A 26,668-nucleotide genomic window follows, 5' to 3' on the forward strand; every position below is an offset into this window, starting at 1 on the left:
CAGTACATTCTCACTCGACTATGCATGAGTCGCTTTTTGATTCCCTTGTCTGTTCTCTACCTTCTCCTCCAAATTCGGAAGTACCAGGCTTGATCTTGTGTGAAGGCCGCACTTCATAAGCAATTCTGAATGTGTTGAACCTGTAGTAATGTGGGGGGTCGTTCATTATCTTTTCTGAACCATCTTCTATCTTGTCTTCTTCTATCCACCACAGAGTTTAGTCTCGTCCTTCATTTTGACTTCACAGTCAGCTAGATTTCTCTCACATGAAATCTCAACTTGGTTCAGTTCAGGGGTTGAGCTACCCATGGCTTAATCACCCACTTGCATTTTGGAAAGTTCCACAACTTTTCTTTCTGATGCCTCTTTCATTTCACTCTGCTGATTCTTCAGGTCTTCTGTTTCCTTCTTGTATCTATTGGCTTCCTCCTGGAACCTTGAACATTGCTGTGCCTTCTCTGCCAACTGGTTCCTCAGTTTGTTCAGAGTGATGTTAAATTCATTCTATTTCTCTTCATAGTTTATACCTCTGGAAAATTTTGACCTGAAGGACCATTGTAGTGCATGAAGATCTTTTAACAGGTTTTCTTTTCTTTGCAAAGCTCACTTGCTTCATCTTGAATTCTGTAATTCAGTAGAGTCTCCTTGAGTTTTTTCTGCTGTTCAAGAGAGTCTTCATTTTCTCAGCTTGCTGAATGGTTCCACACTCATTTGACACCCTGTTAAGTTCCTTTCACTCTCCAGGCTCATTCTGAAGTACCTTGCCTTGTTCCTTTTCCAACTCAGGAACTCTTCCAGCTTCCTTTTGAAATCTCACTGGCCAGTCAAGGTTAATTTCCCTCAACCAACTCCAATCTAAAAGACTTGGTCCTTCACCTTCCACTATAATCATGGAGAGCTGTGCTGTCTGGTGCTTGTAATAAACAGGTACACTGGTAATAGCTTTCACTTGTATGGCTTCACCAGTATATGTTTTCAATTCAGCTGAAGTCTGCTCCATATTCAATTGTTGAGTACCCTTGTTTACATATTTAAATATGTGCTCCCCCAATACAATGGCTGATGCACTGGTATCCACTTTCATAACCAAAGATTTTCCATTGACATGCAGAGTAACAGTGATTGGCTCCGTTTTCCCTACTTTCATATTAAATAGAGAATAAACATTGGAATTAGTGGTTTCTGCTTCTTCCACATTATGTACTTCAATCTGTTTAGTTCACTGCCTGGGAGTCTGTCTCAATCTTGCTTTACATTGCTTCAGTATGTGCCCTCTTTTATGATAATAATGACACACCACCTCTTTAAAGCAGCATGTTTCAGAGATATGGTTACTCCACATCGGTAACAATTCATTTTCAAATTTGCTGTTAAACTTTCCCCTGTATATTTTTAAAGTTTTCGGGTAGCAGGGATTGTCTCCTGCTTCGTGGCTGACCCCCTGGTTTTCGCGCCACACTTGGCGGTCTGTTCCTGCTTCAACTGGAAAATGGTGCCATTTTGTACACGCTAAGGCCTACAAATCCCACTTGGCGCTTTCCATCGCAAGCTCTATTTCCAATGCTCTTTTAAAATCAGCTAAAACCGTCATTCAATGGCATCATCATGCACACCGCAGACCAAACGGTCCCTTAACATATCATTTAGAGTCTCCCAGAAGTCATAAAATACAGTTAGCTGTTTCAACTTCACTACATGTACTGCTATCGTCTCCTCTGGGGCTCTTACTCTCAAACTAAGTTTGAACCTCTACATGATTAAAGGGAGTTTTGACTGAAAATGACCTTTTACGAGGTCTACCAATTGCTGAAGGTCTTCAAATTGGGAGCATTCGGGGTTGTCAAACCATGGTTTAAATAAGAAATTTTATTCCCACAGATGCTGAGGAGAATTGTTTACCTTTTTTCCTCCACTATTATTTCAGTTGCTTGGAAAAAGAAACCAAGGCATTCCATATATTGACTTGAATCCTCTGGATGAGTCAGAGGAGTCCATCCTGCCAAAACGTGGCATACCTGGTGAATATATTTTTCCTTTTTCTGTTTAAAACAAGATACTCAAATTCACTGGGCGAGAGACTGTGCAGAAACAATTTATCCTTGTTGCCAGCTGTTATGTGCTTGATTTTCCAGACAGGTTTCTCATAAGAAACAGTGAACTTTATTTACAGGGCTTCAGCAGCAGTTACATGCTTCCATCAAGAACAACATCTCGACACAAAACTCCCTCCTTAAGGTTCCCCACGCTTAGGGCTGATTCATTCACGTGACACTAAGAGTACAATAAGTCTTAAAGCTACAGTTACCACATTCCCTAAAGCTAAGGTTACTACAATTTTCCTCTCAATTTACGATATATCCAAGGTTTTTGTCATCTGCAAATTTTAAATTATGCCCTGAACACCAAAGTCTAGGACATCAATATATATCAAGAAAAACAGTGGTCCTAGTACCAACACCGGGGAACTCCACTATGTACCTTCCTCCAGCCCAAAAATCAACCCCTCACCATTACTTTCTGTTTTCTATCGCCTAATCATCTCACATCCATGTCCCCACAAAAGGTTTATTAAAAAGACTTATATAAAAGAAAAAAACTCACCAATTAGCACCTTCCCTTGTGGTTGAGTTTTACCTCAGCCACTGATATTTGTGCTCATTCTGCTCTGCTTTTCTGCCCCAAACTGCTGCAGGTCTGTGCACCTTACCTCAAAGCTCTCCAAACAATTAATCACTTACTTGCTCTCCAGCGTTTCACTCTTTCATTTTTTGTTAACATCTTTTTACTGTCTTTGCCAATTGTACACATAAATATGTTCAATTATATTTGAAAATGGCTCGGGTGTCTCTCTCTAACTTGTAGCCACTTGGACAACTGAAAAAAATCTTCATAATATTTATGTCAAGTTGAGTTGCAGACAATGAACTGGATTTTGCTGATGATGATGGTGAACAGTCAGTGTTTGCCATGTTACCCCACAGAAATTGACAGCAACATCAGGATATCAGGCGTGCACAAGTTACTGTGGAAATCCTGAAGCTGCAGTTTGTCACTCATTGTTCTGACACAGGCTGTGATGTGGACCTGCTGAAAATTTCAACTTTCTCACTCCCAAATCACCATTCGAAACCTCATAAGAAGTAACACCTTGTTCAATCGGGAGTAACTGGATATTTGACGGTGATGTAATTAACAAAATTTGACGAACAATAGAAGTGACAGTGAAAAAAATTAATTAATTAAAAATAAACTCAGAATATTTTAGCTTCCACCTTTGCCCCATGTGCATGTCCCAATCTTTAATTTGCTCGATGTAAAAATTGTGATTTTTGTTTAGTCTTTTTTGTTTCTTGTTTGGGAAAATCTTTTAATGTGATTGGCTGTGACATCACTCCAACTCCAAGCTGAGAATGCCCAGGAAAGAATGCTGCCATCAGTTCAGTACCATTAAATGGTGAGACACGTGAAATTCTTGCTAGAGAGATCATTCCATCTCTCAGCAAGACTTACTTTGTTGGCGCTGATGAGTGTTAAGAGGAATTTGGCAGAGCTGTTCAAAATCATGTGTATCTAGACAGAGCAGGTGGGAACCCCACCACCTGGAAGTTCCCCTCCAAGTCACTTACTATCCTGATTTGGAACTATATCACTGCTCCATCACTGCCATTGGCTCAAAGTCCTGGCACTTCCTTCTGAACAGCAGTTCAAGGCAGCACACCACCACTTTCTCAAGATCATTTAGCGATGGGCAATAATTGCTGGTCTGGCCAGGAACACCCACACCCCATGAACAAATATATTTTTTAAAAAGATAGAGAAACTGTTCACGCAGAGAGTGGTTAGGCTCTTGAGTACTCTGTCTGAGAGTGTGGTCAAGGCTTTCAAAAGGGCATTGCTAGGCTAAGGGGAGCGGGAACAGCAGAGAGCCAGCATAGACACAATGGCCAGTTGGCCTCCTGTGCAGTAATCATTCAATAGTTCTATGATGAATGGAACACTTTTTAAAGAAAAAAAACCTTTTCCTCAGTTATTCAATCTACGCTGTGCCTTCACAGGATCTTTCCAATGGTTTTAAATAGATTCAATGTCACAATACAGGCACCAAATCTTGATTCAGACTTTATTGAGCCAATTAAATGAACAATACCTTTCTTAGATAGATACATAACTAAACTATTATTTTATAGTTAACTATTAAATACAGATTGATTCATTTCCCCTTTGGGCGCTAACTGGCTCCACTGATCTTCATTAAAAATTCTAAACTACTCAATGGATTTGATCATTCCAACCTCAAATTCACCAGTAGATATAGATCATAAATAAATAACAACACAAGAAATAAGAGCAGCGAGTAGGCCATGCTGTCTCTCGAGATTGCTCTGCCATTCAATAAAGTCTATGCTGATTTTCTATTTCAGCTCCACTTTACTGCCTTATCTCCTAATCTCTTGATTTAGTCCCCAAAAATTTCTCAATCTCAGTCTTGAATATACCAATGACTGCGGATCTACAGCCCTCTGGGACAGAGAATTCCAAAGATTCATAATCCTCTGACAGAGAAATTGCCCCTGTCAGTACCAAATGGCAATTCCCTTATTTAACACAATGACCCCCTAAGCCCTCTCAGAGGCTGTTTCCCCTGGCTGGGGAGTCCAGGGCTAAAGGAAAGAAACTAAGAATTTTTCGCACTTCAAATAAGCTCACCTCTTATTCTTCTAAACTCTCAGAACATAAACCAAATCTACTCAATCTCTTCTCAAAGGACAATCCCCTGATCCCAGGAACCAATCTCATGAACCTTTGTTGCGCCCTCTACTATTGTAAGTACATCCTTCCTTAGGTACAGAGACCAAGACTATACTTCTTGGGAGAGACACCAAAACTAGGGGCCATAAATATAAGATGAATAGCGGTGTGCGGTGAATAGCACTCATTCATTTAAAGGAAAACTAGATAACACATAAGGAAGAAAGGAAGAGAAGTTTATGCTGATAAGGCTATGTGAATCAGCATGGGAGGAAGGTCATGTGGAGCACAAATACCAGCAGGGACTAGTTGGACCAAATGACCTGCTTCTGCACTCTAAATACGATGTACCAGTTTTTTAAAAAATTCATTGATGGGATGTAGGCATTCGCTGGCTAGGCCAGCATTCATTGCCCCTCCCTAATTGCCTTTGAGAAGGTGGTGCTGAGCTGCTGCCTTGAACTGCTCGGGAAGGAGTGCCAGGATTTTGACCCAGCGACAGTGAAGCAACGGCAATATATTTCCAAGTCAGGTTGATGAGTGGCTTGGAGGGGAACTTCCAGGTGGTGGTGTTCCCATCTGACTGCTGGCCTTGTCCTTCTAGAAGGTAGTGGTCATTGGTTTGGAAGGTGTTGTCTAAGAAGGCTTGTTAAGTTTCTGTAGTGCATCTTGTAGATGGTACACATTGCTGCTACTGTGCATCCGTGTTGGAGGGAGTGAATGTTAACTAATTGATCTGCAGTAATGTTACTCACAGATATCCAGGATTGGGAAGAGCAGGAATTTAGAGGAAATAAACCTGTGCTTTGAGACTGTCTCCAAACCAAGCTGCTAAAGAATCTGTTACAGGGACAGTTTCTCGTTTTCCTGACATGAAGTACACAGGCTGTTTCCTTAATGGTGCACATTCCATTTACCAAAGTTAAGGAACTTAGATGGAGGTTGCAACTGTCAAGGTAGAAGTACCATCATTTATGAGAAGAAATACATATAGACTTTAATAAAGTGAAATAAGCTTCCTATTGCTTCTTCAACTAGAACCAACCTTGGGTTCTTTTGGATCACTGATATATTTCTGGAATTACTTTTCTTTAGACATGCTACACTGTAAACTTTGTCCTATGTTAGGAATCATAAGGGAAGGTGTTTCAAAATATGCTAGATAGCCATTATTTTATACTCACAAAGAAAGATCTTGTAACAGAAATGACAAAAATCAATGCTGAGCTTCACTGCAATTGGTACTACATGATTAATGGCTTACTATATCACCAGTGTTTTGTGGATCAGTTAGTACACTTCAGCCACATTCTTCTTGGTGAGTCGGCACAATCTCATACACTACCATTCTACTCACATTACATTTCCAAATATTTTCCTGGCCAATATTTATACCTTAATCTGCTTTTAGTAATGCAGTTTATCTGGTAATTATCACATTGCTCCCTATTTCAAATTGGTTACATTTCTACATTACAACAGTGACTAAATTTCAGAAGTGATCCATTAGCTGAAAAGTGCATTGGGTAGGGTCAGTTAGTTCAGATGGCTGGACTGTGGTACTTAATGCCAACAGTGCAGTTTTAGTTACTGTACCAACTGAAGCAGTTTTTGGATCTACCTCTTTTACTTTCCCCATTGTGATACCATAGCATAGAATACATGGAGAGTCATGTTAACAAACCTCAGTCACTTAGGACACTACATGAAGAGAAAGTGTGTTGAGAAGTTATGGAAGATGCTATGTAATTTCAGGTCTCTTTTTGTTCATATTTAGGTATCCAATGCTGGCAGTAGTCTGGTGAGCATATTACCTTCTGTAAGAAAATTATTTTCCTCTTGTTTTTTTTTTGGAACAACCAGCCTTCATGAAGAATAGGAAAAGGGGGATTTGGCGCAGTATATACAATGATATTCCCATATTCATCAAATGTTCATGTCTTCAAACTTGCTTCAGGTAATACATGTTAATTTTGAAAACCTATCGTTGTGTTTACAGGAAAACATATTATTGAGTAATTTACACATATAGATGTAACACTATCTTCCTAAAGAGTGAACCTCTCTGTCCATAGCAACATAACCACTTACCTGAGCCTCACAAATGCTGAATGGAAAGACAAAGGGTCGGAAACCTTCCTCACTTAAAAGGGCCTGTTGAATTACTGTTGGAGCTGAAATTGACCACATCATATAGCTTACCAGCACAGGGAGAAATTCATTCTCCTCTATTCAGTGAATCCCTTGGTTTAAATTGACAGATTACTGAGTCTGCCACAAAGGATTGGGCCTATTATAATCTCCCATTTCGCAGTATTTTGTCTTGAAGCAAACTCAAACGTAAAAAACTCAAACTCAACCCGCCACCCTCACCCATCTCAAGTTGATACATTTTATTGTTCTTAGACCAGCAACAAAAAATTGACGTGCACAATTGTTGCTTGTGTTTTTCAGTACTTTATTTGTGTGTAACGTGTGGAGGAACATTACTTGCCAGACCTGATACCATCACTAACTCCCTTGTAGGAGAACAAATCTTGTTCCCTATACAGCACCAAGGCAGAGAAGATCAGTGTAATGTAACATTTAGATCAAGACTTCCACAAACCTTTGAGATTTTAGTATGGAAGTTGAATAATCCAGAGAAGCTGTACATTGTGCACCCACTGTATCAAGACAGAGTTGGAATCCAGAAAGATTATGTGGTGCTGTATGATGCCCAGGTTCATGACACTGGACAATATGAAATACAGATTGAATACAATGGGACAGAACTGAGAAAACATAATGAGAACACTTTCAAGTTGCAAGTATTTGGTAAGTGTCCACAAAGTTATTGTTGGAGCTGAAACTGCTCAAATCACATAGCTTACCAGCACAGGAAGAAATTCAACTTTCATTAACAAATGAACCTTTCCAGCTCTCACCAAGCACCCCTTGACTTTGTAGACACATTGCTGACTTTGCCGCAGAAGATCAAGCCATTCTACTCTCCCATCAAACTGAAGCACAAAAAGAAAACCCTTTACCTACCTTTCCCTTCAACATCACTCAGCATGACTAACAACTAAAAACTAATGTGTGCAATTTATGTTTGTGTTTTCCAGTATTCGATTTGTTTGTAGTGTGTGAAGAAGCATTACGCCTCAAACTTCATACCATTACTAATGTTACTACAGGAGAACAGGTCCTGTTCCCTATACAGTACCAAAGCACAGATAAATATGATGTAACATTCAGTTTGAAATTTCCACGAACCTTTAAGATTTCAACATGGAAATCGAATAATCGGAAGAAGCTGCACATTGTCCACCCATTGTATCAACACAGAGTTGCAATCTACAGAGATTTTGTGGTACTGAATGATGTACATGTTAATGACACAGGAGAATATGAAATACACATTGACTACTACGGGACAGAACTGAAAAACCGTGATGAAAGTACTTTCAGGATGAAAGTATTTGGTAAGTGTTTAATACTGGAACCTCTGCTAACTCTGAGGATTGTACTTAACAACATAACATTATAAAATCAAATTTTTCATTGAGGCCTGAAAGGGGTCATGATGTAAATTGTTTTTGATTATTATAGATAGTTTTCGTTTGAAGTAAAGAAGGTCAAAACCTTCACATAATATCAGAAATGCAGTATGTACATTTACATCAACATATCATTTGCAACACACTTAAAAGAACTAATTTGATCATTAACATCCCTCTGAACCCAGGTTCCTCCACAGGCAAATTCTGTAAGATTCCAGCTCACGTTGACAAAGCCACCAAACAAACCTGAAGATTGGCCAGCAGTTCTCTAAGGGAGGACTTCCTTCTGAGCATGAGGGGTGGAAGTCCCACCTGCAGCCACTTAATACTCATTCAAGCATGAAATGGCTGGGGAGTACTCGGAGTCGATGGGGAACTTTTCGAATGACAGGAAGCAAGACCCTGTCAGCCGAAAAATTCAGGCCCTTGTTTAAAAGGAAGTGTTACTGAGGGTGGCATTATATCCTTAGTGGCTAAGAGCAAAGCAAGTTCCTCATGGGAAATATTTCTTTAGCATTTCAACTACCCCCGAATCAAAACACAGTCTCGATAATGGTGGCAACATTTTCTGTCACTGTTTTTGGACAAATTGGGTTCTGCGAAACCGTCTACACAAAACAATTCAGAAATTCATTGAACCCAATTGTTGAACTTCATACCACTTGTATTGCTCACTAGCTGACTTATTGATGTTGACAATACACTAGATACCATCAGAACATGAATAATTAAAGCAAGTTGGAAAGCTAATTTGGATTGTTTTTGTTTTCATGCTTGGCAGCAGAATTCCTGGTGCATATGACAATTCTTACATTATACCACCCAAAAAATCCATTGCCTCTTACGTAATCCATAAACTAGATACATTTGTGAAGCAATAAAGCAAAGCATGAGTTAATATCAGGACTTCTAATATATCGGAACTTCAGATTTTAACATTAGTCTGTTTAAAATACAAAACAAAATGGAAAGCCTTGCGTTTGTGTTCTGGTTTATTGTACCACTCAGAAATATCTCACAGGGAATCATCTAAAATGAATTACTTTAAGGTGCCATGTCTATGTCGTGTAGATTAATCATTATTTGTGTATTTCAGAACCAGTTTCCGAGCCTGTGATAGCGATTCTTCGTAACTGTGTGAGTTCACCAAATATCATTTTGAACTGCTCTGTTTCCAACGGAACAAATGCCACGATTCACTGGGAAAAAGTGTCCTTGTCTGGAGTTCTCAATGAGACCTATGATGAGAGGCTGCTTATAATTGACTGTATTACTGAAGAGGACCAATATGTGTACAGATGCATTGCAAAAAACCCAGTCAGCAATGCAACCAGCAACCAATTTCCTGTCAGCCCAAAAGACTGGGCCAATCCCAAGGGTGAGAAATTGGAAAAATTATATGAACTATAACAGAAACACTTTATTTACAGTTTTCCTTCACAGGAATTCAGCTGAGAATGTGCAGTGATGCTGTTCTGACACATACATTCCTCTACATCTATGGGCAGAAATTTTCACTGAGCAGTCGGGTACGTGTCCAACCTGCTCGAGTGTAAATAGCGAGTGATGATGTCGGGCAAGCGTCCCGACATCATCATGCACTTGAGCAATATTTCGGTCTGCGGGCGCGCACAGTAGTCAGAGCCATACCAGCCATCAGTTACAAGGTCAGTTAAGACCATTAAAAAGGCAATTAAGGTAAATTGCCTGTGTGATTTCACACTCATCGAGTGGGCAAAACAGACAGGTGGACGGACAGCTGACATTTTGCAAAACCTCATCCAAGGGAGAGATAAAAAAGGGGTCAGCAGCATCGCCAGTGTGAGTAGCGAGGAGTTTTTGAGAGGGTTCGCTGCTGATTGTTTATTGGTACTTGGCAGCTTCATCTCTGTTGGGGCTTCATTGTTAGGCTTCATTTCAGGACTCATTGGTGTCTCCAAGGCACCCCCCCAGAGGATTTTGACAATGTGGACCCTTCCAGGTATCAGACGACCTTCTGTTACCCAGGTAATGGGGATTGTGATCTCTGCTGGTGGCATCTCCTCTGAGGAAGGGCAGGAGGGAGAGGAGGCCAGGTGTCCCAATGCAGCTTCCAGGGGAGGGGCCTGTGGGAGGAGAGGCACAGGCACAGGGGGCGCTGGGCCAGCAGGAAGTCCAAGATGGGAGAGGCCGCAGAAGATGACACTCCTGCTGCCAGGGTTTACAGGTGGCGATGCAGCTACCTCAATATGTCTGAGGTGCAGTGCCGAAGGAGGCTCCGCCTCCCAATGGAGACCATGACCTCCATTTGTTAGATGACTGGGGTGAGATCAGCTCCAACTGTGTGGGTGGACACCTCATGCCAGTGGCTCTGAAGGTCACAGTGGCCCTCAACTTCTATGCCTCCGGCTCTTTCCAGGGCTCAGTGGGGGATCTGTGTGGAGTCTCCCATTCAGCTGCCCACAGTTGCAACAAGCTGGTGACAGAAGCTCTGTTCAGACGTGTACTGACCTTTATTTACCGTACGGGTGAGGCCAGCCAGGCTGAGTGAGCCAGAGGCTTTGCAGCGATTGCTAGGTTCCCTCATGTCCAGGGTGCCATCGACTGTACACATCAAGGTGTCACCGGGTGAGCTGGGTGCCTTCGTCAACAGGAAGAGATTCCACTCCATGAACGTGCAGATAGTGTGTGATCACAGGATGCTGATTCTACAAGTCTGTGCAAGGTACCCAGGCAGCTCCTACGATGCTTATATCCTGAGACACTCCCAGGTGTTGAGATTTTTCAGTGGCCCAGCTTGTGTGAGGGCTTGCAGGTTTAAGCGCAACCTCAAGAACCCCTCATTCTGTCCCTGGAGCTGCCTCTCAATGACAGTTGCCACTATCTCAATGGAAGAGGCAATGTGCTCGGCCATGAGGATCAATGCAATACTCATGGTCCGCATGTACTCCTCCACAACGGAGACCATGGCACATGGACCCTCATGGATCTCCGCCATATCCTCGCACACATCCCACTGGGCATCCAGCATCTGCTGCCTAATGGACGACTCCAGAGGCTCATCATCTGCCTTCAACCCAGCATCATCCCGGTCCCCAGCTGTCCTCTGATTGCCAGCACCATGGGCACTCTCTGTCTCTGTCTGCTCCTCAAATAAGTGTGAAGTGCTGTCATCAATGCACACCGAGATACTAGCTGCCAATCTAATGCCCACCAAGGTGCTGGCATCTGCGCTGGTGCCTGGTTCAGAGAGGGCGGATGTGAGCAGGTGCAAATGCCAGTGGCCCTTCGGGGTCCACAGAGCGAGTGCCTGCTGGTGAATCCAAGATAGAACAAGGACATGTCATTATTTTAAGTCATCACACTGTCACTGTGCATACCAGGCACCCTGGTAAGACAATGGAGATCTGCATCATGGTGCCATCATCTTCCAGTGATCAATGGGGACTCCAGGTTTGAGGCTCCCATCAATGAAAAGACTGCACTAGAATGGTTGCACATTCTGAAACTCTCACCTCTGTGCAATGCACTCTTACGTTCGTCTGACACCCCAGCATCTCCATGTCTGTTTGAACGTGGAGCACGATGGCTCTCCAGCTCAAGGGTGTCCTGCTCAAGCCTGGTGAGTAGCAGCGGGTTGGGCAGCCTCTGCCTGCATGTGACGTCTCTGATTGTTTATGGCTCATCTTCTCCTGAAAGGACAGAGGAGTATTGATTAGTCCACTCTCTACCTGCAGCGCCATTGCAGCTTGGCCAACCCCAGCTGAGGAACACAGGATACATCCGAGTCGTAGCCCTTGAGCCGCAAGGCACTCAGTACAAGCAGACAGGGCTCACCCCTTGCTCAGCTCTGGCGTCATTGACAATTGACGCTCAGACTCTAGCACCCCTAAGGTCCACAGAGGGACAGCCACACCTCAACAATTCTGCACACTGGCCCATGCCAACATGGCACTCACCTTCTTGAGTAAAGTAGGTTGTTGTACCTCTTCTGGGATTGCACCCATGTCCGCCGCACCACGTCATGGCTGCTAATTGGAAACTCTTGTAGAAGCAGAATCCAGAATGGCTTTTAAAAGGCTAGTGGATGAATGTTGGAAAAAAATTTATAAGAGAATGGGGAAAGAACAGTGGAATGGGATAAGTAGGTAGTACTCTCTGAGAGCTGGGATGAGCATGATGAGCTGGATGGCCTCCTGTTTCATTAAAATATTATGCATCTATTTTAGATAAAAGAAGCCATTTGATGATCCTGCCTGCTTTGGTGGTGGCAGTTCTGGTGCCAACCATTCTGTACTTCTCAATCAACAAAGCAGTAAGTGCCACTTTTCAATTTAGTATAAACTACAGAAAAGTGCTAAGATGCTATCCAGTGTTCTGCTACTTCGTTGTGTAGCACTATTTGTATATACACTTTTTTTTGTAAATCAATTAAAGGAATGATAATAACAATTATTGGCTGATCAAAATAAAACATGAAGAGGTTATTATATTAGGGATGTTTTCTTTCCTTCCAGCAGTGGTCTGGTACTGAATTCCGAAGTACACAGAGATTTAGGTCACACTATGGAATTCTGACAATATCTTTTAAAATTAAAGTAGGTTGGCTGAAATAATGTGACAGAGTTGTTTTACGCGAATCATATTCCTTATGAACAAATCTGTGGAATGCTTTCTGATGAGAATAGTTAAGCACAACCATAGACTGTTTACATAAGGTTGTTCACCGATTATGGAGGATCCCCATTATATTTTCAGTCTTTTGAAAGATAAAAAATGTCACATAACAATTACTTCAATTTATAAAGATCAGTGAAATTATTAAGCAAATATCACCTAGTGGAATAAGTACTGCTACGGAATAGAATTACTAGTATAATATTACTAATGTTAGTGGAATATTATCATTAGTGAGAGTAATGATTATCATTACATAATAAATATATCGAAATAGTCAGTAAGGGCTTTGTTCAGCTTTTTCAAGCATCAGGGTTTTGGCAGTTAAAATCAGGTCAGTTTTAGTAAAAACTAATTAAAAGTTAATTTTCAGTGTTTCTTTAGTTGTAAAACCACAATTTCATACAGGCCATCATTAGACATGCTTACACAGTTCTTGCATTTGGACAAACGTCAGAAACCAAAGAATAACTCCAGAAGGCTTAAAGATCCTCTTTAAGATATACTCTTATACATCTTATCCTATGATGATACAGGATTAATTATTCATGATCAAAGATGCAAGAGCACAGTTAAGACAATGGAAAGCAAATGAGAAATTGTGTGGAAACTTAGCTCTCTTCACATTGAGGGTGGGCAGATGCTGTATGTTGATTTGGGATATTGACTGCCTTCACATACATTAGATAACTATTATTTACACAAAACAACAAAGGCAAATTTATTTCAGACATCAATCCACTATCCAAATCCATATAGACACAATGGTCAATTGTCACATGTTACAACATTTCACATTACTAAGTAATATTTGTTCCCTTCAACGAGAGTTACCTATAATGACATTAATTTAGCAGTGGGAACATGAGCTTCTTTGAAGTACAGTCAAAAGGCTAAAAACCTAAATCGAATTATTCTTTGACTGACCAGAGCTCTGGGCAGAATCTTCTGCTCCTGCCAGCAGTGGGAATTGTAGCGGGCAGGGGAGCAAGATTGGGCAGGACACCAAAAATCAGCTTCCGGATGCTGGGAAATTAGTTTGGAATCTTGTTCGCCCTACTTTCAGGGCAGCTTAAAGACAGGTCGAGTGTCTCATGAAGCTCTGTCGGGAACCCCATTTGCATCTCATGAATGCTGATTAAAAGACCAACATGCAGGAATCTTGTTCTCCCTCCAAATTAAGTGCCCCACCAGTGGGAATTTAGAACATTCACTTTCACGACTGTACATAAGTGGTGTGCACCTTGTGAGGTAGACATCTCCCTGGACTTTAACCTCAGTGGACGCTGCTTTTGCCTTCCTTTCATAACTTCACTGAGAGGTATCAGCTGCCTGTAGCACAAACTGCGCCAAGGCTTGGCATAGGGGAGGGGTGAGTTCGGGGCAAGTCTTGGGGGCTGGTGTGAAAAGAGAGTCAGGGAGCACAGTGGCAGACTAAATGGCTACTCGTGCGCCGTTCAAATGTGGCACTCGGACATTGAAGCCTAATGGGTAATGGCTGGGCAGGCCACTTCCTGACCACCCCACCACAAGATTCAACATGCTCCTCGTGAATGTATAATTAATAAGCTGGACAGCACAAGATCTCCCATGTTCAGTCACCCCAATCTCCAGTGGAAGTCTCTCCAACTTCTGCTCCCACTACCGGACTTGATCTCCAGAACAGGAAATGTATTTACATTAAAAATACACCAACGTAAATTTCACAATTTGCAATAAAAACCAAGGCTAATGTTCAAGATAGGTGAATGGTGATGGCGAGGCCTGGTGCTACTATCTACAGTGTCATTATGCCTGAGCCACAATTCTGTCAGGTCCACTTTGCTCTAGACCATGAAGAAGGGAAGGAACAATGGGGAATATTGGACCAACCTCCCACAAAGGGAGCCAATGGCTGACTTTAAAAGTCAGGTTGTGCATACGAGGAGACTTTTTAAAAATAAAAACAATGGATTTTCTGGTAGCTGTTGGAAAATTATTAGCTTGGTTGGGATAGGGACTAAATCAGAGCAAAGTGGTCCAAGATTCAATATTAAACCTGTGCAGAGTTAGGCTGGCAGAAATGAGATAACTCGCTGCTTCTTCATTACTGCCTGAGGGATGGGAAAGAAGGATTGACTGAGAAAGATTTTACCAAACTTAAAATATGAAAAGTTGGAAAATTTAAATTTCTTAATAGTTAGATTTTATGAAAAAATTATTTTAAGTAATTAAGATACAACTGTTATGTAAGAATTTCTTTACAAGTAGAGCAATGTATTTTTTAAAGGGAGTAATATTGGTATGCTTATGGCACAATTTGTTAACTCATGAATGTGCAGGGCCATCGCCTTTTTAATGAATTCCTTCCTGTTTTCTAACTTTTACCAATACGCACATTGGGTAGATGAAAGGGAGCAAATAGATGTAGTTTATAAGATTTCTAGAAGACAGTTGATAAAGTGTCACATAAAAACACGAGTGATTTTTATACTTTTCAATTTCATTTTACAGAAACAAGATCTGAATGAGGAAATATCCATGGGAAATTATAAAAGGTGATGGTGTGTCCCACACAAGCTGCATAAATGTATTTATTTTTGCTAAACAATCAAATAGGCCTTGAATAACTTTGTTCTGATGAAGAGTCATAAGAACTTGAAATGTTAACTGTATTCTTCTCCACAGATGCTGTCAAACCTGCTGAGTTTTTCCAGCTATTTTTGTTTTTGCTTCAGATTTCCAGCATCCGCAGTATTTTGTTTTTTAACTTTGTATAAGTTTGTTTTGTTACTTTTCAACCATTGAAGGGGCCGTATGGAGTTTTCCATGACAAGGCTGAAGATACTGTTTTGTAATTTTTTATTTATGCATTTACGGGATGTGAGCAAGGCCCCTGAACTGAGTAGCTTGTTCTAAGAGTCAACCACGTTGCTTTGGGTCTGAAGTCACATATAGGCCAGACCAGTAGGGATTGGTAGATTTAATTCCCTAAAGGACATTAATGAACCAGATGGGTTAATGAGAAACTATGATGGTTTCAAGGTCACCATTACTGATACTAGCTTTCAACTCCAGATTTTTATTACTTGAATTTAAATTACGCCAACTGCCACGGTGGGATTAGGAACAAAGGAACAGGGTAGGCCATTCAGCCAGTCAAGCCTGCTTTGCCATTCAATTAGATGATTGGCTGATCATCTATCTCAACACCACTTTCCCACACTATCTCCATATCCCTTAATATCATTAGTCTCCAGAAATCTATGGATTTCTATTTTGAACACATATTCAATGATTGAGCTTCCACAGCCCTCTGGGGTAGAGAATTCCAAAGAAATTCCTCCTCATCTCAGTTTGCAATGGCCTACCCCTTATCCTGAGATTATGTCCTCTGGTTTAAGACTCAACAGCCAGGGGAAACATTTTATCCACATCCATTCTGTCACATCCTGTAAGAAATTTGTAATTTTCAATGAGATTACCCCTCATTCTTTGAAACTCTGGGCAATAAGAAATATTCTGCCTGTTTTTTTTCTATCAAAGTGAATAGCTTCACACTTATAGACATTATATTCCATCTGCCATGTTATAGGCCATTCACTTCATCTGTCCCATGTCCTCTTGAAGCCTCCTTGCATCCTCCTCACAACTTACATTCCTACCCAGTTTGGTGTCATCAGCAAATTTGGTAATATTATAATTGATCCCCACATCCAAATAATTTATATAGATTGTGAGCAGCTGTGAACCCAGCACTGATCTTTGCAGTACCTCACTAGTCACAGCTCACCATCCTGAAAATGATCCATTTGTTCCTACTCTCTGCTTTTTGTCCATTAACCAATCCTCAATCCATTCTAGTATATTTCCCCCAATCCCTTGCATTCTAATTTTATTTACCAACCCTCTGTGTGGGACCTTATCTGAAAATACAAATACATCACATCCAGTTTGTCAATGCTACAAGTAATTGCCTCAAAAAGCTCCAACAAGTTTGTCAAACATGATTTCCCTTTCATAACCTTAACGCCACACAGGTGCCAGGCAATGACCATCTCCAACAGCAGAGAATCTAACTATTACCCCTTGACATTCAATGGTATTACCATCACTGAATCCCCCACTATCAACATCCTGGAGGTTACCATTGAGCAGAAACTGAACTGTACGAGCCATATAAATACTGTGGCTACAAAAGCAGGCCAGAGGTTAGGAATTCTGCAGTGAGTAACTTCTCAAAGCATGTCCACCATCTAGAAGGCACAAGTCAGGAGTGTGATGAAATACTCTCCACTTGCCTGGATGAGTACAGCTCCAACAACACAAGAAGCTTGACACTATTCAGGACAAAGCAGCCCACTTGACTGGCAGCCCATCCATAAACATTTTTGGAATTCCCTCCCAGGAAGTTCCCCTCCAAGCCGCACACCATCCTGACCTGGAAATATATTGCCATTCTTTCACTGTCGCTGGGTCAAAATCCTGGAACTCACTCCCTAACAGCACTGTGGGTGTACCTACACCACATGGACTGCAGCCGTTCAAGAAGGCAGCTCACCACCACCTTCTCAAGGGCAATTAGCGATGGGCAATAAATGCTGGCCTAACCAGCAACACCCATAATCCCATGAACTAATAAAAAGAGTTCATATTAACTCTTCCCAATTTTACCATTCTTTTCTAAATATTCAGTTATCACATCCTTTATCAGAGATTCTAACATTTTCCCTACTACTGACGTAAAGCTAACAGGTTTGTAGCTTTCCATTCTCTCTCTTCCTCCATTCTTAAATAGTCTTAAATTTGCTACTTTCCAGTCTGCAGGAACGTTTTCAGAATCTATAGAATTTTGAACAATAACCATCATTACATCCACTGTCCCTCCAGCCACATCCTCAACACTCTGAGATGAAGCTCATCTGGTCCAGAAGATTTATCATCATTTGAACACATGTCCCCAGAGTATTTGGTTCAACCTGTGGATTACTAGTTCAGGGACATCACCACTATGTCACCATCTCCCAATACTAAGATGCAGCTGTTTTTTCTGACCTTTTCCAACACTGAATTGAATAAGGAATTTTGCAGATTAGCAGGTGCTCAAAATTTTCAGGTCCAAGACCAGCATGAGATCACTGCCATTTTTTAAAAAGAACTTTTGATACCTTCTACATTGTGTGAAAGATGTGTGTTGGGTGCAAGATTTTTTATTTTACTCATACATATGAATGATGTTTATTTTTATGAATGATGTTTATTTTTATGTTAAAGATTAATTATTTGATAACACATCTATTTCCATTTTAAATGGAATAAGATATTGATTGCCAGTCTTTGACTAAATTATAGGCTTGTAAACAAAACAATGGCTATTTTTTTTTCATTGACTGTTTGTACAAACATACATTATTTTCCTTTTTATACTGTGACTATTGGATTTGATTTTGAAATAAAGTTTACACTTGGAGATTGTTAGGGGAAAATTAAAAATGCTAAAAGAGAACACTAGGAATTTACTGAAGAATACTTAAAATCTCCAGGCCGACATGGCTGCTAAGCATATTAAGAGTTGACGATTACCAGATGAAAATTGCACAGCCTTGACCGTCAGGCTGAAAGCACAAGCAGGACATAAAATAGATTAAGTGCACTCCCCTCTCACCTAGGGAAGGGGCAGATGGTTTTAGCTTAGATATGGGAAGACATACAATGGACAAAGAGGGGGCTTTGATGAAATACAAACAGTCTTGAGCTGTGAGAATCAAGGTCTTTGTGTACGTGTTTCAATTTTGATTGGATGTATTATAATTATGTATACAGCCTTTAGAATAATTGGTTAGCAAAATCACATGTTTATGTACTTAATAGGATAGAGTTAGCATGGTACCGATGTGTCGGTTCTCGATTCGATGTATTCAAATGTACTATGATAAGAAAAAGTACAAAAGTAATGAAATGTAATCAATCTGGGAGCTGGGTCATCATACTTAGGAATGATTGCCACTCCCCTGCATATGTTTGAATAGAAAACCAATAGTTAAATAGTTAAATAGTTTGAATAGTTAAAGGAAGCCTGAGTCTCTGTGGTCACTGTGTGATTGGGGATTGTAACTTCTCCTCTTCAACTGGCCTATGTGGTAGTTATTGGTTTGGAGGGAGTACCGGCTTCAGAGATTGAAATGGGTTGTGAGTTTTAACTTAATCTTCCTATTTCAATTATAAAACTTGCAACACCAAGCACTGGTTAGTATTTAATTGTAGCGTATTAAGTACTGAATAACTCACTGCAAAAAGAAAATGGCATTGTCATTCTTGTTAAATCAGAGGAAACGTTTTATATTTTTGATCACCGATGCTGCCATATAGACAGTGGAGAACCAGAAATAAATTAAATTATTGCTAAGTGACCAGTTGGACCAGTTTTGCTGAATTCACAGATAAACCAAGTTTTCCCAACTTGGGCACAATGCTCTTCCTTTGTTTCTACTTTGGGGAAAGTGTATGCTGGTATAAAAGACCATAAGACATAGGAGCAGAAATTAGGCCATTCGGCCCATCGAGTCTGCCCCGCCATTCAATCATGGCTGATAAGTTTCTCAACCCCATTCTCCCGCCTTCTCCCCGTAACCTTTGATCCCCTTACCAATCGAGAACCTAATCTATCTCGGTCTTAAATACACTCAATGACCTGGCCTCCACAGCCTTCTGTGGCAATGAATTCCATAGATTCAGCACTCTCTAGCTAAAGAAGTTTCTCCTCATCTCTGTTCTAAAAGGTCTTCCCTTTACTCTGAGGCTGTGCCCTCGGGTCCTAGTCTCTCCTACTAATGGAAACATCTTCCCCACGTCCACTCTATCCAGGCCTTTCAGTATTCTGTGAGTTTCAATCAGATCCCCCCTCATCCTTCTAAACTGAGTATAGACCCAGAATCCTCAAATGTTCCTCATATGTTAAGCCTTTCATTCCTGGGATCATTCTCGTGAACCTCCTCTGGACCCTCTCCAGGGCCAGCACATCCTTCCTGAGATACAGGGCCCAAAATTGCTCACAATATACTAAATGTGATCTGACCAGAGCCTTATAAAGCCTCAGCAGCACATCCCTGCTTTTATATTCTAGTCCTCTCAAAATAAATGCCAACATTGCACTTGCATTCCTAACTACCGCGTCAACCTGCAAGTTAACCTTAAGAGAATCCTGGACCAGGCCTCCCAAGTCCCTTTGCACTCCAGATTTCTGAATTCTCTCCCCATTTAGAAAATAGTCTATGCCTCTATTCTTCCTACCAAAGTGCATCACCTCACACTTCCCCACGTTGTATTCCATCTGCCACTTCTTTGACCATTCTCCTAACCTGTCCAAATCCTTCTGCAGCCTCCTCAATACTACCTGTCCCTCCACCTATCTTTGTATCATCTGCAAACTTAGCCAGGATGCCCTCAGTTCCTTCATCTAGATCATTAATGTATAAAGTGAAAACTTGTGGTCCCAACACCAGCCCCTGCGGAACTCCACTAGTCACCAGCCACCACCCTAAGAAGGACCCCCTTATCCCCACTCTCTGCCTCCTGCCAGACAGCCAATCTTCTATCCATGCTAGTACCTTGCCTGTAACACCATGGGCTCTTATCTTACTAAGCAGCCTCCTGTGTGGCACCTTGTCAAAGGCCTTCTGGAAGTCCAAGTAGATAACATCCATTGGTTCTCCTTTGTCTAACCTACTCGTTACCTCCTCAAAGAATTCTAACAGATTTGTCAGGCATGACCTCCCCTTGATGAAACCATGCTGACTTTGCCCGATTTTACCATGCACTTCCAAGTATTCTGAAATCTCATCCTTAATAATGGACTTTCAAATCTTACCAACGACCGAGGTCAGGCTAATCGGACAGTAATTTCCCTTTCTTTGCCTCACTCCCTTCTTAAACAGGGGGGTTACATTAGCGATTTTCCAGTCCTCTGGGACCCTCCCTGACTCCAGTGATTCCTGAAAGATCACCAATAACGCCTCCACTATCTTTCAGCTATCTCCTTCAGAACTCTGGGGTGTAATCCATCTGGTCCAGGTGATTTATCCACCTTCAGACCTTTCAGTTTTCCTAGCACCTTCTCCTTGGTAATGGCCACCATACTCACCTCTGACCCCCGACTTTCTTGAACTTTGGGGATGTCACTCATGTCTTCCACTGTGAAGACTGACGCAAAGTACCTATTCAGTTCCTCTGCCATTTCTTTGTTCCCCACTAATACTTCTCCAGCGGCCCAATGTCTACTTTTGCCTCTCTCTTACCCTTTATATATCTAAAAAACTTTTGCAATCTTCTTTTATATTACTGGCTAGTTTACCCTCATATTTAATCTTCTCCCTCCTTATTTCTTTTTTAGTTGTCCTCTGTTGGTCTTTGTAGGCTTCCCAATCCCCTGGTTTCCCACTGCTCTTCGCCGCATTGTATGCTTTCTCTTTAGCTTTTATGCTGTCCCTGACTTCCCTTGTCAGCCATGGTTGCCTCATCCTCCCTTTAGTATGCTTCTTCTTCCTAGGGATGAATTTTTGCTGTGTCTCCCAAATTACTCCCAGAAACTCCTGCCATTGCTGTTCCACTGTCTTTCCTGCTAGGACCATCTCCCAATCAATTCTGGCCAGCTCCTCCCTCATGCCTCTGTAGTTGCCTTTATTCAACTGTAATACCGTTACATCTGATTCCAGCTTTTTCCTCTCAAATTGCAGGGTAAATTCTATCATATTATCATCACTTCCTCCTAAGGGTTCCTTCACCTTAAGCTCCCTTATCAAATCTGCCTCATTATACATCACTAAATCTAGAATTGCCTGTTCCCTAGTGGGCTCCACCACAAGCTGCTCCAAAAAGCCATCTCGTAGACGTTCCACTAATTCCTTTTCTTGGGATCCACTACCAACCTGATTTTCCCAGTCTACCTGCATATTGAAATCCCCCATGATCACTGTAACCTTGCCTTTCTTACATATCTTTTCTATCTCCTGGTGTATCTTGTGCCCCACATCCCTGACTACTGTTCAGAGGCCTGTACATAACTCCTGTTATGTTTTTTTTACCTTTGCAGTTCCTCAACTCTACCCACACGGATTCTACATCATCTGACCCTACGTCGATTTAATTTCATTTCTTACTAACAAAGCAACCCCACCCCCTCTGCCAACCTGCCTATCTTTTCGATAGGATGTATATCCTTGGATATTTAGCTCCCAGTCCAGATCCCCTTGCAGTTATGTCTCCGTAATGCCCACCACATCATACCTGCCACTTTCAACCTGCGCCACAAGCTCATTTACCTTATTTCGTATACTGCGTGCATTCAGATACAACACCTTCAGTCCTGTATTTCCCGTCCCCTTTCTCATTGTCATCCCTTTGTCTGATGTGCTTGAAATTAGATTCCTAGCACTTTCCAAACACTCTGTCCTATTATGTGTTCTGAAGACTTTAATAGCCTCTCCTGGGCTCGCCTTTCTTTTCAGTTTTTTCATAATTTTCCATGAAGTTGAATCCACACCACCTCCCCCCCTCCCCCCACACACATGCTAACCTGCTGCTTTGTTTCCCATTAGTCATACTTCTTGGAGTTTTACCCCCCCCCCCCACTTTCTAGTTTAAAATCCTGTTAACCACCCAAATATGCAAAGTCACTTAGTGATAACTTGTGGTCAAAGCAAACAGGTTGCCACAGAGCAACAGCAGCAAGTGGTATCCCCCTAGGTTTAGTTGGCTATGCTTTTAACCCTTGAGGAAATGTGCAAGGGTTACTTTGCCCTCCCATCATTCAGTGGGGAGACAACAGCATTTGAGACAATAGCATTTCTCCAGAGTGACCTGGATGGGGTAAGATACTCAGCGATATGGGGAATATAAATTCTACCTATTTAATCACAAATGGACTTTTATCTGTATTAGTGGGAGGGATGGGGTCAGTGGTGGGGCTTGTGGATTTCCAATTTTTATACAGTTTTGTACATTATTGCATATATCCTACTCCACTGCTGAAGTGATGTCTGTGTCTGCTCCACTTGACTCTCAGAAAAGGCTGGAGATAAAAATGCTGAATCTGCTCACAAACCTATCTATTTTATATTGGCAGAAATATTGCGAGAAACATTGCTAAAGTAATTGTTAACTGGACAGCAGACTGCTGCCCCTGCACAAATCCACACCTAGACCTGTATTGTGCCACTTCCAGACACTATCCAAATAGTGCCACTTGAAGACATTCTGAGAACACAACATAATTATGAATGCAATGCCAATCAATCTCATGAGTTGAATCTCCCTCCTACATACGATAGATGTGTTTAAAATTTTAAATTCAGTCGACTTGTTTTCATAATCAATCTACATCAAGAATCTTATTTCATTTCCATCCTGAATGACCGATTCTGGCCATAAGATAAGATTCTTCAGATCCCTTAGTGTCCCTAGTCTCAGATGTTGACTGAATGCCTCCTACATAAGTTAGAGAACAATGCTGAAAATGTCTGCGTAGAATAAGGCCAGAACTGCTTACAGCAAATGTCCTCAATATTAAAACCTACCACAGCAAAAATCTATTTTCAGTCCTTCATTCCTCATGTCCATAGGGCACCATCAGTACATAACATAGACATTCTATGATGGAAAAATGCTCAGTGTGTTTCTTTTACATAGCTAGGATGTCTCAAAGTAACTTGTATTTTCCATTTGGATGTCTCTCTTGAACCAAATAAAAAGCATTTACCAGGCAATGTGAAAAATTGCCCAGGTATACCCAGGGTGTCCACAAAAAGCAGGACAAATCCAATCCAGCCAATTAGTGCAGTCTACTCTCACTCATCAGCAACGAGGTGTCGCCAACAGTGCTTTCAATCAGCACTTAATGATATCTTGCCCATTTTGGGTTCTGCCAGGTCCAGGACCACTCAGCTCCAGACCCTTAACACTTTTGTCCAAACATGGTCATAAGATGAGGTGATAGTGACTGCCCTTGGCATCAAGGCAGCGTTCAACTAAGTATGGCAACAAAGAGCCCTTGCAAAATTGAAGTCAAGGGGAATCAAGGAAAACTCATGATGGTTGGAGTCATATCTGGCATAACAGAAGATGGTTGCGGTTGTCGGAGGCCAATCATCTCAGCTCCATCCCAAACAGCACTGTGGATGTATCTACACCACGTGGGTTGCAGCGGTTCAAGAAGGCAGCTCACCATCACCACCTCAAGGATAATTAGGGATGGGCAATAAATGCTGGCCTAGCCAGCGAAGCCCATACCCCTTGAATGAATATTTTTTTTTTAAAGTTACAGGAATTACCCAGGCAGTATCCTCGGCCCAACCATCTTCAGCTGCTGCAAAAATGACCTCCTTTCCATCGTAAGGTCAGAAGTGGGGATGCTTGCCAACGTTTGCACAATGTTCACCTCCATTTGTAAATCCTCAGATAATGAAGCAATCTGTTTCCACATGCAGCAAGACCTAGGCAACATTCAGGCTCGGGCTGGTAAATGGCAAATACACGTGTCAGGTCATAACCTCTTCAACAAGAGTTACCTAACCATCCTGCCTTGGCATTCAACAACATTACCATTGGTGAAACCCCCACCATCACCATCCCTGGGTTTACCATTAACGAGAAACTTAACTGGCCCAGCCTCAGAAATACTGTGGCTACACAATCAGGTCAGAGGATGGGAATTCCTCCCAAATTGGAGCCACCATCACATGCAGGTTTCTCTCCAAGTCACATACCATTCTAATTTGTATCCCCGTTCCTTCATGGTCACTGAGTCAAAAATCATGGAACTCCTCCCCAATAAACAGCATCATACATGTACCTACACCACATTGACTTTTTTATTTTTTCATGGGATGCGGGAGTCAGTGGCTAGGCCAGCATTTATTGCCTATCCCTAACTGCCATTGGGAAGGTGGTGGTAAGCCCAATGGTCATGCACCATTTGTGACTCATCAGATACTGAAGCAAGCCATGTCCAAATGCAGCAAGACTTGGACAATATCTAGGCTTGGGCTAGGTAAGTGCCAGGCAATGGCCATTGCCAACAGGAGAGAATCTAACCATTGCCCCTTGACATTCAATGGAATTACCATCACTGAATCCCTCACTATCAACATCCTGGGGGTTACCATTGACCAGAACTTGAACTGGATTAGCCATGTAAATACTGTGGCCAGAAGAGCAGGTAAGAGGCTAGGAATCCTGCAGCAAGTAACTCACCTCCTGACTCCCCAAAGCCTGTCCACCATCTAGAAGGCACAAGTCAGGAGTGCGATGGAATACTCTCGACTTACCTGGATGAGTGCAGCTCCAAGAACACTCAAGAGGCCTGACACCATCCAGGACAAAGCAGCCCACTTGTTTGGCACCCCATCCACAAACATTCACTCCGTCCACCACCGACAGACAGTGGCAGCAGCATGTACAATCTACAAGATGCACTGCAGGAATTCACCAAAGCTCCTTAGGCGGCACCTTCCAAAACCACGACCGCTACCATTTAGAAGGACAAGGGCAGCAGACACTTGGGAACACCTGGAAGTTCCCCTCCAAGCTACTCACCATCCTGACTTGGAAATATATAGCCATTCCTTCACTGTCACCGGATCAAAATCCTGCAACTCTCTCCCTAACAGCACTGTGGGAGTACTGACACCACAGGGATTGCAGTGGTTCAAGAAGGCAGCTCACCACCACCTTCACAGGGGAAATTAGGGATAGACAATGAATGCTGACCCAGCCAGCGATGCCCACTTCCTGTAAATGACTTTTAATAAAACAGAAAATGGTCCATTTGTGCCTCCCCTCTTTTTCCTGTTAGCAAGCCAATCTTCCATCCATGCCAATATGTTATTCCCTACACCATGAGATTTGATTTTTCACAATAACCTTTGATGTGGCACCTTATCAGATACCTTCTGGAAATCTAAATACAGTCCATCAACTGATTCCCCTTTATCTGCAGAACATGTTACTTCTTCAAATAACTCCAATAAATTGGTTAAACATGATTTCCCTTGCACAAAACCATGTTGACGCTGCCCGATTACATGAATTTTTCTAAGTGCCTTGCTATAAAATCTTTAACAATAGCTTCTAACATTATTCCTATGACAGATGTTAGGCTATCTGGCCTGTAGTTTCCTGTTTTCTGTCTCCCTCATTTTTTGAATAAAGGAGTTACATTCACTCTTTTCCAATCTAATGGAACCTTCTCCAAATCTAGGGAATTTTGGAAAATGAAAGCCAATGCATCAACAATCTCACTAGCCACTTCTTTTAAGGTCCTAGAACAAAGTCTGCAAGGACCCAGGAACCTGTCATCCTGCAGCTCCAACAATTTACCACTTTCCTGGTGATTATAATTTTCTTGAGTTCCTCCCTCCCTTCCATTTCCTTAATTACAGCTATTTCTGAGATGTTACTTGTATCGTCTATAGTGAACGCAGATGCAAAATACCGGGTCAATTCATCTGCCATCTCCTTATTTTCCATTAGTATTATTAACATATGTGTTCTGTACTTTTATAACCACTCATGTATTAATTAAGGACCCAGCCAGTAACAGATGATTGATCAAATAGTGTACCTCAATTATGCTGTAATTGAAGAAATAGTAATTAATCAAGTAGTTATGTTAAGACCGGAATCAAAAAAGTTTCTATGCTAAATTGTTGCTGCAAGATTCTGCTTTGGAAGAGTGTCAAATCAGA

At 41.6% G+C, this 26,668-nt stretch overlaps 1 protein-coding gene across 6 annotated transcripts in view; it reads left to right on the forward strand.

Annotated features, from left to right (window-relative positions):
* Nucleotides 1–23,272, forward strand: part of LOC121273032 — a 29,610-nt gene extending 6,338 nt beyond the window's left edge. For 3 of the 6 annotated variants that reach the window (XM_041179993.1, XM_041179983.1, XM_041179997.1), the window contains exons 2-9: nt 1,925–2,018; nt 6,613–6,706; nt 7,204–7,566; nt 7,857–8,216; nt 9,391–9,672; nt 12,503–12,588; nt 15,444–15,487; nt 23,050–23,272. In XM_041179993.1, coding sequence (XP_041035927.1) covers nt 6,658–6,706; nt 7,204–7,566; nt 7,857–8,216; nt 9,391–9,672; nt 12,503–12,588; nt 15,444–15,487; nt 23,050–23,173 — 1,308 coding nt within the window. In that variant the 5' untranslated portion in view covers nt 1,925–2,018; nt 6,613–6,657 and the 3' untranslated portion in view covers nt 23,174–23,272. Of the gene's footprint in view, nt 1–1,924; nt 2,019–3,164; nt 3,186–3,337; nt 3,455–6,612; nt 6,707–7,203; nt 7,567–7,856; nt 8,217–9,390; nt 9,673–12,502; nt 12,589–15,443; nt 15,488–17,749; nt 18,780–23,049 lie in introns of those variants that run through there. The other 3 variants (XM_041180005.1, XM_041180017.1, XM_041180011.1) reach the window with 3 other exon arrangements.
* The last annotated feature ends 3,396 nt before the right edge of the window (nt 23,273–26,668 follow it).

The sequence above is a fragment of the Carcharodon carcharias genome, chromosome 2 (assembly GCF_017639515.1).
Source record: "Carcharodon carcharias isolate sCarCar2 chromosome 2, sCarCar2.pri, whole genome shotgun sequence".
NCBI lineage: Eukaryota > Metazoa > Chordata > Chondrichthyes > Lamniformes > Lamnidae > Carcharodon > Carcharodon carcharias.